General features: G+C 42.3%; 2 protein-coding genes across 3 annotated transcripts; both read left to right on the forward strand.

Moving 5' to 3' along the window:
- Positions 1 to 2,383: 2,383 nt before the first annotated feature.
- LOC120687465 (probable acyl-activating enzyme 16, chloroplastic) lies at positions 2,384 to 11,101 on the forward strand. 2 transcript variants are annotated; one of them, XM_039969457.1, is made up of 18 exons: positions 2,384 to 2,629; positions 3,451 to 3,642; positions 4,016 to 4,130; positions 4,583 to 4,670; positions 5,539 to 5,750; positions 6,455 to 6,573; positions 6,827 to 6,976; positions 7,357 to 7,424; positions 8,171 to 8,276; positions 8,472 to 8,630; positions 8,764 to 8,817; positions 8,892 to 8,972; positions 9,075 to 9,212; positions 9,618 to 9,777; positions 9,979 to 10,058; positions 10,295 to 10,437; positions 10,684 to 10,741; positions 10,812 to 11,101. In XM_039969457.1, the coding sequence occupies exons 1-18, from the start codon at positions 2,447 to 2,449 to the stop codon at positions 10,902 to 10,904; spliced, it is 2,199 nt and encodes a 732-aa protein (XP_039825391.1). In that variant the 5' UTR covers positions 2,384 to 2,446; the 3' UTR covers positions 10,905 to 11,101. The 2 variants fall into 2 exon arrangements, with proteins under 2 accessions (XP_039825391.1, XP_039825392.1); XM_039969458.1 differs by lacking the exons at positions 2,384 to 2,629; positions 3,451 to 3,642 and adding an exon at positions 4,186 to 4,287 and having other exon boundaries at positions 4,013 to 4,130.
- A 20-nt stretch (positions 11,102 to 11,121) lies between these two features.
- On the forward strand, positions 11,122 to 14,295 carry LOC120687466. Its single transcript, XM_039969459.1, has 5 exons — positions 11,122 to 11,720; positions 12,212 to 12,830; positions 12,932 to 13,146; positions 13,227 to 13,478; positions 13,565 to 14,295. The coding sequence occupies exons 1-3, from the start codon at positions 11,528 to 11,530 to the stop codon at positions 13,008 to 13,010; spliced, it is 891 nt and encodes a 296-aa protein (XP_039825393.1). The 5' UTR covers positions 11,122 to 11,527; the 3' UTR covers positions 13,011 to 13,146; positions 13,227 to 13,478; positions 13,565 to 14,295.
- The last annotated feature ends 215 nt before the right edge of the window (positions 14,296 to 14,510 follow it).

Here is a 14,510-nt window from a genome sequence, read left to right on the forward strand (position 1 = left end):
AACAGGACCCTAATGTAATTAAGACCACAAAAAATATAAATTGTATTACTGAACAAACAAGGAGCTTGATGAAGCCACGAGGCACGGTGCTCTCTATTTGCCTCGACGTTCTGACATACCTGAATTCTTGTTCATTCAAAGATGTTGACACTAGCATTTAACAATTCGATCATGTTCATTCAGCTCAGAAAACACCATTAGGTTTTCTCCAACCATTCCCCCCATCCAACTCCCCCCAAACGTACTATTTACTATATTTTACTACCTCCCTCTAAAAGATTCCTCCCCCTATAACTCCTTCTCTCCAACCATTCCCCCCATATTTATTTCCCCTATATACTATCACTCATTAACTAACTATTTATTTAACGTTTTTGAATTTAAAAAAAATCATACAGTATCTGTACTGTCATAATACGCATTATCATCGTGTTACGGGGTTCAAACGGGATTAATATCGCGAAGAAATGGTGTGATTAGAGATATAGGGGGAGTTTCAACTCCCCCATACGTGGGGGGAGTTTCAACTCTCCTACTACGTAGGGGGAGCTGTGGGGGGAGCCGTGGGACCGCTCGCTCCCCCAAAGCCCCCCCTACGTAGGGTGGGGGGCGCTGTCCAGGGCGCCGTTGGAGGAAGCCTTAGGGCCGCGTTTGGTTAAGGCTGAAAAAATTTCGCGAAAATTTTTTGGCCCTTTGACCACTAATTTAGAGTATCAAATGCAGTCTAATTACAAAACCACATCCACAACCCCCGTGTAAATCGCGAGACGAATCTAATGAGGCATTTGACCGCGTGATTAGAGGATGGTTACTGTAGCATCACTGTAGCAAATCATCAATTAATTACTGTCATTAGATTCATCTCAAAAAGTTACATCCGTCCTTGAAAAAGTTTTGAAAATAGACTACATTTAGTACTCCATGCGGAAATTCGTCTTTTTGCGAAATCTTGATGTGACCCTTTACCAAACACGCCCAATTGGCCGTGTTTGCTTAAGGCTGAAAAAAATTTCGCGAAAACTTTTTGGCTCTTTGACCACTAATTTAGAGTATCAAATAAAGTCTAATTACAAAACCACCTCCACAACCCCTCGTGTAAATCGCGAGACGAATCTAACGAGGTCTTTGACCGCGCGATTAGAGGATGGTACTGTAGCATCACTGTAGCAAATTATCAATTAATTATCGTCATTAGATTCATCTCAAAAAGTTACATCCGTCTCTGAAAATATTTTACAAAGTTCGTTTTTTTGTGAAATCTAGATGTGACCCTTACCAAAGACAGCCTCCACCCTGTCGAAGCGCACGAGGCCAAGGCCGCAGCACCACGCGACGCGACACGGCCATTGGATCTGGAGTCACCTCACCAGATAGCTATAAGCTGCTCCCTCCGTCCCAGAAAAATCGTAGTTGTAGAATTCAAAATTTCTCTCAAAAAAATTATTGTTGAAAGAATTCATCATTTGTGGAGCCCACCTCCATCTAATTCCACCGCACGGAAACTTCTGGGAGCCATCACCGTTCTGGAAAAAAAAGAAATGGCCACCGCTCTCAGAGCCACCGGTCTGGAAAAATCTGCCACCATCCATCTCCCCCATCTTATCCACTTGCTCCCTCCCCTTCCGCGAGGTCTCCTGGTCCTCTTCCCCAAATCCCTCTCGCTCCCTGCTGGCCCTTTCTCCTCTCCCTAATCCCTCTCGCTCTCCCTGCTGCCCCTTGTGAGCAACCGGGAGGAGCCTCGGGTCGCCGGAGCGACGGGCAGCCGGGAGGAGCCTCGGGTCGCCGGCCTGCAGCTGGTCGCGGGTCGAGGCGGCGATGGTGGTGGCATGCACCGTGTCATCAAGGCCGCTGGCGTCCTCGAAGCTTCTATGTAGTGCCATGTGTGATCTTTGTAACCACAAATTTGTATCATAATACTGTAGATCTGACGACCGTAGATCTGACTGAGTACTTTTGAGGGCATTTATGTAATTTCACCGCACCTTGGTTTCTTCGCCCAGGGGCCGTTTAGTTACCAAAAATTTTCACATCCACTTTAAACACATGTACGAAGCACTAAATGTAATTAAATAACAAAACTAATTACACAGTTTGGATGTACATAACGAGACGAATCTTTTAAGTTTAATTAGTGCCTGATTAGCCATAAGTGCTACAGTAATCCACATGTGCTAATGACGCGGTCAAAGTCCTCAAAAGATTCGTCTCGTGGTTTCCAAGTGAGTTTTGAAATTAGTTTTTTAATTAGTGCCCGAAAAACTGTCCCGACATCTAATCAAACTATTGACGTGACATCTAAAAATTTTCGCGTTTGCAACTAAACGGCCCCAGTCTTATAATTACGGTCTTTTTGGACGGAGGGAGAATATATAGCAAGGCAACCATCCAGATCCGCGTAGCGCTCGTTGCCGTGCATCACTCCACTGCTCTCTAGATCGCCGGCGCGATGCTCGCTGCCTCGTCCGGCCAAATGGTCGGGCTCTGCTTCCCGCGCCGCTCTCCGTCCCCGCTCCTCAGCCCCCGCCGCCGCCTCCTCCCTCGGCGCCCCGCCGCGAGGCCGCGCGGCGGCCTGCCCCGGTGGCGGTGCTCGTCCGCCGCCTCTCCGCCGCCCCCGTCCGCCGACTCCGCGGTTGGTCCTTGCTCCCGCGCTCTCCACCCTGTCTGTTTCGCGGTGATTTCGTCCCCTTGTTGTTCCTACTCCTCGTCGTGCGCCGCGGTGACAGTTGAGGCGGGCCAAAACGCCTGTGCTCGTTACCATTTCGTCGGAATTTCTCCGGCATCCGCGATCCGAGAGGCGCCGCTTTGTTGCTATATTTTTTAGATTAAGGCTTTGTTGCTATATAAATGCCGGGCGCCCGAGGTTCAGTCTCCCCTGTGGGGCGATCCCTACCGGGCAGTGGTAGGTTCCATCCCTTTTATGCCTCCAGGGTCAGCAGTCGGCGCTTTGGTTACGGAGCAGCCACTTACTTTCGGCCCCCCTTTAATCGCATGCAGCTTTCCGTACACTAGGTTTTTAGTACATTATCCACATTGGCTGTGCGAGTGCGATCGAGCAAGGCAGCACCGCATTATGAGGTGGTACATCCATTCCTATCATCCTGATCCTTGGTTAGCTGGGTCCCCTTTCATGTCTAGATTCTCTTTTAGCTTTGTGGGAGTCTTGATTTTGTCATTTGGACCCTTTTGATCTGTAGATTCCTGTTTAACCCTGTGAGGAGCTTGATTTTGTTACATACATGCCATCGTGGATTTGTTCCCACTGTTCTACATGGAATCGTGAAATTGTTGGTACATGCGTCAAATTGTGAAAATGTGGGAGTCTTCAAGTATTTTGCTGCAAAATAGTATTGCTGTCAAGCATGAGTAGTATATTTTATGGATTACTAACTTCTTACTCAAAATACAAGATGTTTAGCTTGAAAGTTGCATTAATCCACTTCCACTTTGCAGCTTGAACATCCACTTCGTAGAAAGTGCTCTCCTCTACTTGAGAGTGTTCTATTACCTGGCGGAAGTGACTTGAACGTGCATGAATGGAAGGCAGTTCCAGATATCTGGAGGACAGCAGCAGAGAAATATCCTGACCTCGTAGCTGTAATAGATCCTTATCATGAACCGCCGACAGAATGGACATATACACAGGCATGTCTCCGGCTCCAATATGAACCATTATTGATGCTTGATAATTTTGGACTAGAATGTGGAAATCAATGGATATGGGCATTCATAAATGTTTTCATTCTTCCGTTCCTGAATAATTACCTTTAAAGGAAAACATAAAAAAGCCATTATGAATATTTAGCACAAGCATCCCCTGCACTTTTCTGCATGATTTGAGTTTAGATGCACACAAACAGTAACAATAACGAATACTGTTCTATTTGAGTCACACGTTCTCATCAACTATACATTATTCATCTTCCCTATCACATTTAGAGTACACAATCACATTTATTTTGGAGCTTTAATGGCCACAGATGTATGGTATCTAATTGCTAATTTATGTTCTTATCAGCTTGAACAAGAAATATTGGATTTTTCTCAAGGTCTAAGGGCCATTGGCGTTGCTCCAGATGAAAAGCTAGCTCTATTTGCTGACAACTCATGTCGGTGGTTAGTTGCAGATCAAGGTAACACACCCTTTTTTTTTTGTTTTCAGATGCTGACATTCCCTTTTATTGACAGTTTGGCCGACTGGTCTAAGACATTCCCTTTTATTGTTTCTTTCCTGGTGATAGTTTTGTGGTTATTTATCCTTTCCGATATTTGCTGCCGGAGCGCTAGAAGGTTAGCATTACTGTAGTTGCATTTGGAGTTTATGTGAATTCTGTTTCTTCTGAAACAAACATGCCATGGTTGAAGCTCCCACATAGCTATGGTAGCTATGACATCTACTCTACTGTTACAGATATTAGTCCACAACTATCAGCTTGGGGTTGATTTTTCAAATGATAAAGATGTGCTCTAAGGCTATAAAACGCAATGCTGTCTATATGGTTTCGTGTAACTATTGTCCAATACACGAGCAGCTTCATTCATCTGTCATCATTGATGATTTTCACTAACAACATATGATATACAGGAATCATGGCTACTGGTGCAATCAATGTTGTTAGAGGAACAAGATCTTCCGATGAAGAATTGTTTCAAATATACACTCATTCAGAAAGGTGAGTTTTATTGAATTGTTGTTTAACATAAATTTCAAATTAAACCATTTATTGGACTTTTACATAGATGATATCATATAGGGTTAGAGGCTTAGAGCCTTAGGAATTCCAGTCTTCAACCCACAAACGAAATTCTGGCCCTTATCTACTTCAACCCAGATAGTTTTACGAGGCTTCAACCCACAAATATTCGCTTGTAGCAGGTATAAATGGAAAGAAGCTCTATAAATGACGATTCATTTCAAAATGTCTTACTAGTTCTTCCATTAATTCTATTTCATGTAATATTGCGGTGGGAGCTTTAGATGTTTTTAGGGGACATGCAACTCTGGGTGCAAGTTTGGCTCCCTCCCTCTACATAAGACCTGGATGAGCTACATCATCCTTAACAATAGGGGTGGGGTGGGTGGGGGGTTCAAATAGTCCACCTTCTCCCTATCAGTGTGCACCATTTATATTAGACCTTTTTCAGCATGCAACTCTGCTTGCCTTTTGATATCTATGGTAGGAATAATATTTCCAATGGGCTATTATTTATGGTTTACTTGATCACCAGAAATTCGATTACAAGAAATACATTTGCCATATATGAATTCACTGGAATGTTTTGTCTTCAACTTTACAATGGAACACAACATCACCGGTTGCTTGCTGAATCAAAATATAATTTTATTGCGCGGCATATAGATATGTGAGTGAACAACATTCATCAAACTTGATAATTTTTTGATCATATGAACTCTGGAAACGTAGACAGAGAGATGACAGTACTAGGAGTGGTTTATGATTCTGCGTAATAATATTCAGTACATATATATTTCTTTTACTTTCATGTCGTGATTATGAATTTATTGTTTTCCCATCACAGCATTGCAGTTGTTGTGGACAGTCCTCAATTCTTTAACCGGCTTGCAGAATCTTTCATATCAAGGATTAATGCAAGATTCATTGTGCTACTTTGGGGAGACAAATCATGCATAGATAGCAAAGCTGTGAAGGATATACCACTTTATGACTACAAGGATATGACTAAACTTGGCCGGGAGAGTCGTAATACTCTGCTTCTTTCTGGCCACCAAGGTAACTTTGTGTGATTTCATAATTGTAAATCATCTGATTGTGCAGTTTCTTTAAGAATTGTGGTTCTTGACTTTTGTGAACGTGTTCTTAGGTCATTTGGCTATTTCTAGCAGTAAAGGACAACAATTTCTAAGATATGTTGTCCTGCAATATTCTCATTATGTTTGATGGCATCACACCTCATAACATAAGCATCCCATACTGTACCAATTACAGCTGCCCTGTAATATTTAGGATGCATGGTCCTTTTCAGATCTCTGATTTAATGCTTGACTTGATCATTTAGTCATATCAAGAGCTTAAAAAATAACTTCTTTCTGCGCCAATCCAAGCTGATTCTTACTAAGCAGCATTCATTCGAAATATGTTGATTTAAAGAAGAGCACCTACACTTCTTTCTTGTTTGTTTTAAATTTGGAACAATAAGTGAAAAACCTCAACCATCTTTTAGTTCTTCAGAAATTTCTCCTTCAATGAAATAATACTGCTGTATCATGCAATAGATTGAATTACATTCTTCATAATTTCTTTCTTTTATTCAATGATACTGCTATATCATGCACTAAATGATTATGCCTGTACAAATTTGGCAATGCATGAAAAGAGCATGCTATATACTTTCTGGTATTCAATCTGCACCCCATATACAGTTGCCTTCACACAACTATGGGCTAGACTATGAATTGTTGTTTCTCATCTGTCAGGTCAGCAAGAAGTCTTCGAAACTATTGCTCCAGAAGATGTGGCAACACTTATATATACTAGTGGAACAAGTGGCATGCCGAAAGGTGTAATGCTGACCCACCGAAATCTCTTGCATCAGGTAAAGACAAACTCTCAATTTTAACCACAATTGTTAAGTGATGATATGCTGCCTTGTGTAATAGGCACTATTTTGTTTCCTTATCTCGATGTGATTTCCTAATCAGCTAATACTTATGATATCAACATAGGCAGTTATGCTTAATATTATGTTTATCCTGGATTTCCTATAAACATAAATATAAGAATTCCAACCAAACTGCTTATGTTTTGTGTTTGATATATTCCTTGTTTATACATGATATGTTCCCCAGATAAAGAATTTGTGGGACATTGTACCAGCAGAACCTGGTGATAGGTTCGTAAGCATGCTTCCACCATGGCATGCTTATGAGCGTGCTTTTGAGTACTTCATCTTCACTTACGGAATCCAGCAAGTTTACACTACCGTCAAGTACCTGAAGGTATGGTTTTTGCATACTCCAACATAAATTACCTTGCTACATTTAATCTTTGCATTAAGCACTTTATAATGTTATTAAGTACAATCACTATAGTTAGCTTCCATATAAATTGCCTATTATTATTGTTTTCGAGAAATTCATGCAATCTTATACTACATTTGTGTGATCAGATGCATGACTAACGCTATAATATTCTTCATCAGCTTACTAAAAGCTGCAAAATGAGTCAGATCTTGTATTGGCATGCAGCAGTCTGCAGAACTCCATTCTAAACTTCTATCTCTGTTGTTGTTTACTAGTTTTATTTATTGTCTATCTGTTGCAGAAGATGCTGAAGTTCCTTAGGTCATTTTGACATCTTCTTCTATCTTATTTGATAGGAAGATTTGCAGCGTTACCAACCTCAGTATATTATATCGGTACCACGGGTCTATGAAACTTTGTACAGGTTTGTTTTTCTACTTCTCCATCCTCTCTTTTTTTTTAATCCTATGCTTTATAATCTGTCTGGACGCACTTGCGAAAATGTGTCCATCAGTATATTAAAAAATATGAATGTTTGACATACAAAAACATATCTCTTTGTGAGATTATTAAAATTATCAATCCATAGAACAAAAAAAGTAATGGTCCATTTTTTTTCTCAAATACGCAGGAGAGCTGTGGATCATTGCACTAAGAATAGAGGAAGGGCTAAAATAGCCATACAAACACACACACACACACACACACACACACACACACACACACACACACACACCACACACACACCCTGTTGTCACTTTAGATTACATACGTGCCCGTTCATAGCATAAGGCGACCACACCTACCCAAACCACTGCTAACCTTAGGCCTTCGGCGCCTGCAAGCATCCAGAGATTGGCTTCTTCCTGTGCCAGGAGGAGTGCCTGATCAGTCCTAGGTGAGGCACCATTGAAAACTATCTCATCCTGGAAGTGTGAAAACTCATTAGCGTCACTAAAATAGAATGACGGGAGTGTAAAAAAAATGATTATGTAGAATATTCTACTGGAAATGATTGATCATTAGTAGGGATATTCAGTTCACTAATGCAGTGGTGCCCACAATGTTGCTATATGTAGGTAGCAGTTTAGGGCAAGCGCATTACTTTTTAGGTTTGAACTGTTGTAAGTCCTTTGTCCATTTCCTAATTTTCCTCTTCACTTTGTACAGTTCCATTCATAGGCAGATTTCTTCCAGTTCGGCTGCTCGAAAAATCATTGCTCTTTCACTTATCAAGATAAGCTTACTATATATGGAGACCAAGAGGATCTATGAGGTCTGGATACCAAGTTGGCATATGCCACTTCATTTACTTAGCTGCAAGGAAATTGCTTTCAAGATGTTATTTTTTGTTTATCGCATTCTTTAGTAATGATATGATCAAGAAGTCCCGTTCTCATTAATTTCTGCTTGTGGCCTCTTTCTCTGCCTGACCCAATTTCCTTTTCCTATTTTTTCACCCATCGGAAAGGGAACAGTTTTATCGAACAATCCTGTTCAACCATCATTCATTGTCTATATGGTCAAGTGGATATGGGCAAGATTTATTGCCACATTTTTGTGGCCTTTGCATAATCTGGCAAAGATACTAGTCTACAAGAAAATTCATTCAGCAATCGGGATTTCAAAGGTACATTATTTTTTAAACATTCCTCTTTCTACCTTACGTGGATGATCCTTGTGGTTTTGAGTGTAATTTGGCTTCCTTAACTCTTATCTTAAAACTACTCAATAAATAATGGGGTTTCTGTGATAACTTGCAGGCTGGTATTAGTGGTGGTGGAAGTCTTCCGATGAATGTCGATAAGTTTTTTGAGGTAGAGAATTGTCACTAAACTTCGTACTGAAATGTTAAAATGTTGATACCTGTATTGATGTTTTGCTCTTCAAGGCCATTGGCATTAAAGTACAAAACGGCTATGGCCTAACTGAGACTTCTCCTGTTGTAGCTGCTAGAAGACCATTCTGCAATGTAAGACAAGGAAAACACTTATTTTTATTCATGAAATGGACAGTCATACATATTGTTTGCTATTTATAAATTACTAACATGAGTAATTTATGCCACTTGAAGGTTCTAGGCACGGTTGGCCCCCCAGTAAAACATACTGAAATCAAGGTTTTTGACATAGAGACTGGTGATGTGCTTCCAGATGGTTCAAAGGGGATTGTGAAAATTAAAGGACCACAAGTCATGAAGGGATACTATAAGGTTTTATTTCCTTGCTTTACTGATACAAATCAATTCCCAAAATATAAATCTTACAGATTTGTTGGGTCAAAGTAACACTTCCTTTAGGCGTTTAGGTAGAAATGAACTGGTCATTTCTTTCATAAAAATTAACTGGCTATTCGTGGAGCAACCTAATACTAATATCTTTGATCGATATTTGACAAAAAAAAGTAGCAATATTCCTATAGGGTCATCTGTTGTCCTTAATATATTAATCGTTTTGTATGGTGTCACTGGATATAGCCAAAACAGAAATGCACATTAAGAAGCAAGCAAACTAAATCTTACAATCCATTTAAGGCCCCATGTGAAAAATAATTTTATTCAACTCTTATTCAACTTTTTTTTTTTGAACTCATTTCTCTTTTTTTGTTGTTGTTGTAGAACCCATCTGCTACGAATGAAGCTCTGGATCAAGAGGGTTGGTTCAACACTGGAGATATAGGTTGGATTGCACCTCGCCACACCGTAGGGCCGAGTCAGAAGTGTGGAGGGATGCTTGTTCTTGAAGGACGTGCAAAGGATACAATAGTTCTCTCTACAGGTTCAGATTATAATATGCTTCCTTTTTTTTCTTTCAGCATGTAAACCAAGTATTGTACGCATGTAATTTGGTCATACTTATTTATGATTAGTACGAAAATACTTCTACCTCATCAATGTTGCACACTTGAGCATCTATCATGATTTCTTGTCATTGTCAACCAAGTAACTTTTGCCTGCAACTTTACCATTACATGTGCAGGTGAAAATGTTGAACCTGCTGAGATTGAGGAAGCAGCTAGCAGGAGTAACTTGATTAATCAGATAGTTGTGATCGGCCAGGTAAGGAATGTACCCTGTTAGTACGAACAGTTTGCGGCGCAACTAGGGTACATATTCTGATAAAAAAAAGTCATTATCAGAAATTGCGCATTGTTACTGCTATTGTATTGCACTTGTATTTAGTAGAATTATCTCTCAAAACTTTTGTTGTGACAAGATTATATTTGGATACTACTATGGGAAATAGATTAGTGAGCTTTGTAGTTATGAAATTCATTCGTTTGTTCTCTGCATAGGATCAACGGCGTCTTGGTGCCATAGTTGTTCCAAACAGTGATGAAGTTCTGGCAGAAGCAAAAAGGAAGTCTCTCGTTGATGAGAATGGCGAAGTGGCGAAAGATAAGGTCATAAACATGCTATATGATGAGCTGAGAACCTGGTAAGAGTTGCCTGGTCTGTTGTTGTTTCTCATTCTGCTCCCTTCTTACCGTTGGGAATCTAAAAACATGGGTGAACAGAATTAAAAAAGTGGTACATGCAATTCTGTTGGTTTGATGGGGAGATATGGGTTTTTGGGACGATGCCATTCTTTGTGTGCACGTGACACTATTTCATGATAACAATTTGATGTATGATTTGAGTTAAATCAGAGGAGGCATTGAATGATTTTGCCAATAAATTTCAGGACCGCACATTGCTCTTTCCGCATCGGCCCTATCATGATCGTCGATGAACCATTTACAGTAAGTTTTCGCTCGTATTTATACTCGAGAAGTTATCATGCCTGCGAGCTTGACATTATTTTCTATTCAGATTGACAACGGACTGATGACACCCACCATGAAAACAAGACGGGACAAAGTGACTGCAAAATACCAAACAGAGATCGAAGCGTTGTTCAAGTGAGATATGGAGTGTTGGTGCGTGAGTGCAGACAGCAGCTGCAATAAGAAGATATATAGAGAACGATGCGTCCATCTGATAGAAACAATGCTGTTGCATTTAATAATAAATAAATATACTCCACTAATAGATGTATAGTACATGCTAACGTTCCGACCTTTCAGCAATCAAACATGTAGTACTTAAGACATGAAAAGAAACAATGTGTGTACTAAGTCGAGATGCACCGGCGGTCGGGGTTGCAGGGCCGGCGGCGCAAGCAGGCGCATCGACATTGACAGACGGACGCATGGAACAGCCAGCGGAGCATCACACCGGCCGCCTCAGCTCGGCGTACAAGGTCTCAAGCAGCGTCGTTTACGATGGCGTATGGATCGATCAGGCTGCAGCCGAACACCAGCCTTGGCTAACAGTAACAGCATGGACACTTTCCTCCGATCCTCTGACGGAAGAAAAACGGGGAGCGGACGAACCGGAACTCGATCCAAACCCGACTCGGTGGAGTTCAACCAATCAAAGCGGGCCAAGGAAATCGACGCGGATCCGTCGCTCTCTCCGAGCCGGACGCGATCCCCGGGTCCCGCCCCAATAAAAAGCCCCTACGCCGCATCGAGGGTTTAGCAGCGATGGTCAATTTCAATTTTGATCTGCTGGAGCTCGCGGGCGGCGAGTCCGGGGAGGCCGCGGTCGCCGTCGTCGTCGCCAAGAAGAAGTCGGCGGCCGCCGCCGCCAAGCTCGTCGACGCCGCTGACCCCGCCGAGCCGGCCGCCCACGACAAGCCCAAGTACTCCTACTTCACCAAGCTGCAGCACGACAACGGTACGCGTCGATCCCTCTCCCCATCGTTCGTTCTATCCCTAGACTAGACTAGATTGGCTGGCTTTGTTGGTTGATGCGATCTTGCATATCCTGATTGGGTTCTTATTGTGACTAGAGACTATTGTAGATAAATTTGTACAATTCGTCGTTCAATCTCTTATATGCTCGTCAACCCGTGCGTGGGGTCATGTCATCTCATGGTCTGATTCTTTATGATTTACTAGCTAGTTATAGTTATATGATTCCTGATTTCGATCTTGTTATATTACATCTTCTCTTATATAGTATTTATTCTCGTGATGCATTCTCGCCGTTTGTATCGAATGTCGTACTCAGTTCCCTTTATACCAATACAATTACTGATTGATTGGTAGATTTTTGTTATATTATGGTAATCATAATCTTATGCGACTATTGAGTTATGCTATGCATAGTTTTTATATGCGTTTTGGTTCGCGTCTCACATCGCCATGTTTTTTGTCGGATGCCAGGTGTAAGAAAGTGTCAGCAAGAGTTGAAAAGGTTGAGGGACGTTCTAATAAAACTGAGGGAGGAGGAAGCAAAATTAAAGGAGAAGCAACGGAACGAAGGCCGTATCAAGGATTTGTTCGAGGAGCAAAGGAGACTGAGGCAGGAACAGAGGAAACTGAGGATCGAGGAACCCACATTGGTGACTGAAAGGAAAACTTTCTATAAGGCGCATGGCATTCCTTTGGAGGAGGATGAGAGGAAGAGACCCAACAATTCTGATTTTGCCGATGCAGATTCTAGCAGCAATTATGATGCGGTTAGTAGTAATTTCTACAACAATAATGACGCTGGCAACTGTGGGGGCAACGACCAGGTGTGTGCTGGTGGTGAGCACTACTCATATGGACTTGACGAGAGGCAGGTTGAGAGAGGTCATGACAACTTCAGCAATGAGAGGCAGGGGAACAGTCAGGGCCAGCCTAGGATGAAGAAGGTGTACATGCCCAAGGTGAAGGCTTCCTCTAATGCTGAAACAGAGGTTGAGGAAAAGCCTGAAAGTGCTAGCATGACAGAAGAGAAGGTGGCCAATACGGATAATGTAGTCACTGCGCCTGCTTCTGAATCAGACAAGTCTGCTGGGTAAGTTCTAATATCCTGTTATTCAAGTTCTCTAGATATCTTCTTACGTAGATGTAATATTTTTTTATCTAAAACTTATCATTGTTATGCTTTGTTGCTAGGGGTGCTACCCAAGATGGTCCTAGCAACGAGCAAGGTGCTAGCACTAGAGAGAAAAATTTTCCGAAAGGAAAAGCTTAACGGCTCTGAGAAGAGGAAAAATAAAAATGCTAAGAAAACCGGCGGCACTGAGCCGGAGAAGGCGAAGAAGCAAGATTCTGAGGTAGATGGTCCGAAGAAACAAGCTGACAAGCAACCACTGGATGAAGAGAAAAAGGTAATGCCTCGCGGAATAGCCATGCAATTTCATTCAGTTATTGCTTGTCGAGTGTTTGCTGACCTTCATAATTTGATCAGACCCTTGCTGAGTATGAGAGGATGCGTGAGGAGAAAAAGAAGTCTCTGGAGGTCTCAAAACCTGTGATGAGAAAGGTCACTGCTGAAGAATTTAAGAACCTGCAGATGTTGGAGAAAAAGAAGCTAGATGATGAGGAAACTGTCATGAAGGCAGAAAAGGCTCAGCCCAAGGTTACGGAGGCTAGCAAGAAGGAAAAAACAGTTGAGGTAGAGGGAAAGGAGGCTGCTGCAAAGGATGCCAAACCTAAGAAGGTATAAAGATTTTCTCAATATTAATATTGTAGTTCAGTGCCAACTTAGTATATCGCACAGAATCTAATATTAATAACTATTACCAGGTTATCGTCCCCCGCCAAAATCTTGGTTTCAGACCGCCAAGACGTGTCTCCTATGATCAGGAAGCTGCCGTCCAAAACGGCAACGGCAACGGTGCGTCGATGGGTGCCTACAATGGCGGAGGCAACGGCGCTCCGAGGGGCGACTACTCTGGCCCTGGCCGCCGCGACGGGTACAACAGGGGCAACGGCGGGTGCCGACAACAGCAGCAGCAGGGCGGCAACGTTGGCAGATTCCAACAGGAGCGCGCTGGCAATGGTGGATACTACCAGCAGCAGCAGAGACGTCCAGCCAATGGCAGGTACGACCGGGAGCGCCGCGATTCTGCGCCGGCTCAGGATGTTGTGGGCATGTCCAAGTTCCCTGCACTGCATGTGGCCGTCTCGGCTAGATCAGCTGCGCCGCTGCGGTACCTGGAGCCGCCTCGGCTCGATCGGCTGCGCTGGCCTCTTCATCCACGCCGGCACGAGCTGAGGCCTCTGCTCCGCCTTCGGCCTAACTCCGAGCTGAGGCCTCTGCTCCGGCTCCGGCCTAACTCTTGTGATAAATTTTCTTTTTAAATTTGCTGGATTTGATAGGTTGTCTAGAGCAGCTTCTTTCAGCAAATTTCGCTCCTATTCATTTAATTTGTGTGATTTGCTTTATGTTGCTTGTGCCGGCAAAGAAAACAGTACGCGTGGCACGTGAAAGTTACTTGAATGATCTGTTGCAATGTTACTTCGATTAGCAAAAAGTACTCTTCTTTTTTTTAAAAAAAAAAGTACTCCGGCTTTCATCAAAATTAAAAGATGCAAAATTATTACATGAAATTTTGTGATGGATGCTTTCCGTTGTTTCAGTAAATTTCGTTTTTGTGATTTGATTCGAGCGATTTGATCTCTCTGGAAAGCAGCAATAAGTTGGATTAGACGAAGGGTCCTCCGATGAATTATCTAAGGGTCCCTTTGA

This window comes from Panicum virgatum, chromosome 9N (genome assembly GCF_016808335.1).
Source record: "Panicum virgatum strain AP13 chromosome 9N, P.virgatum_v5, whole genome shotgun sequence".
Classification (NCBI taxonomy): domain Eukaryota; kingdom Viridiplantae; phylum Streptophyta; class Magnoliopsida; order Poales; family Poaceae; genus Panicum; species Panicum virgatum.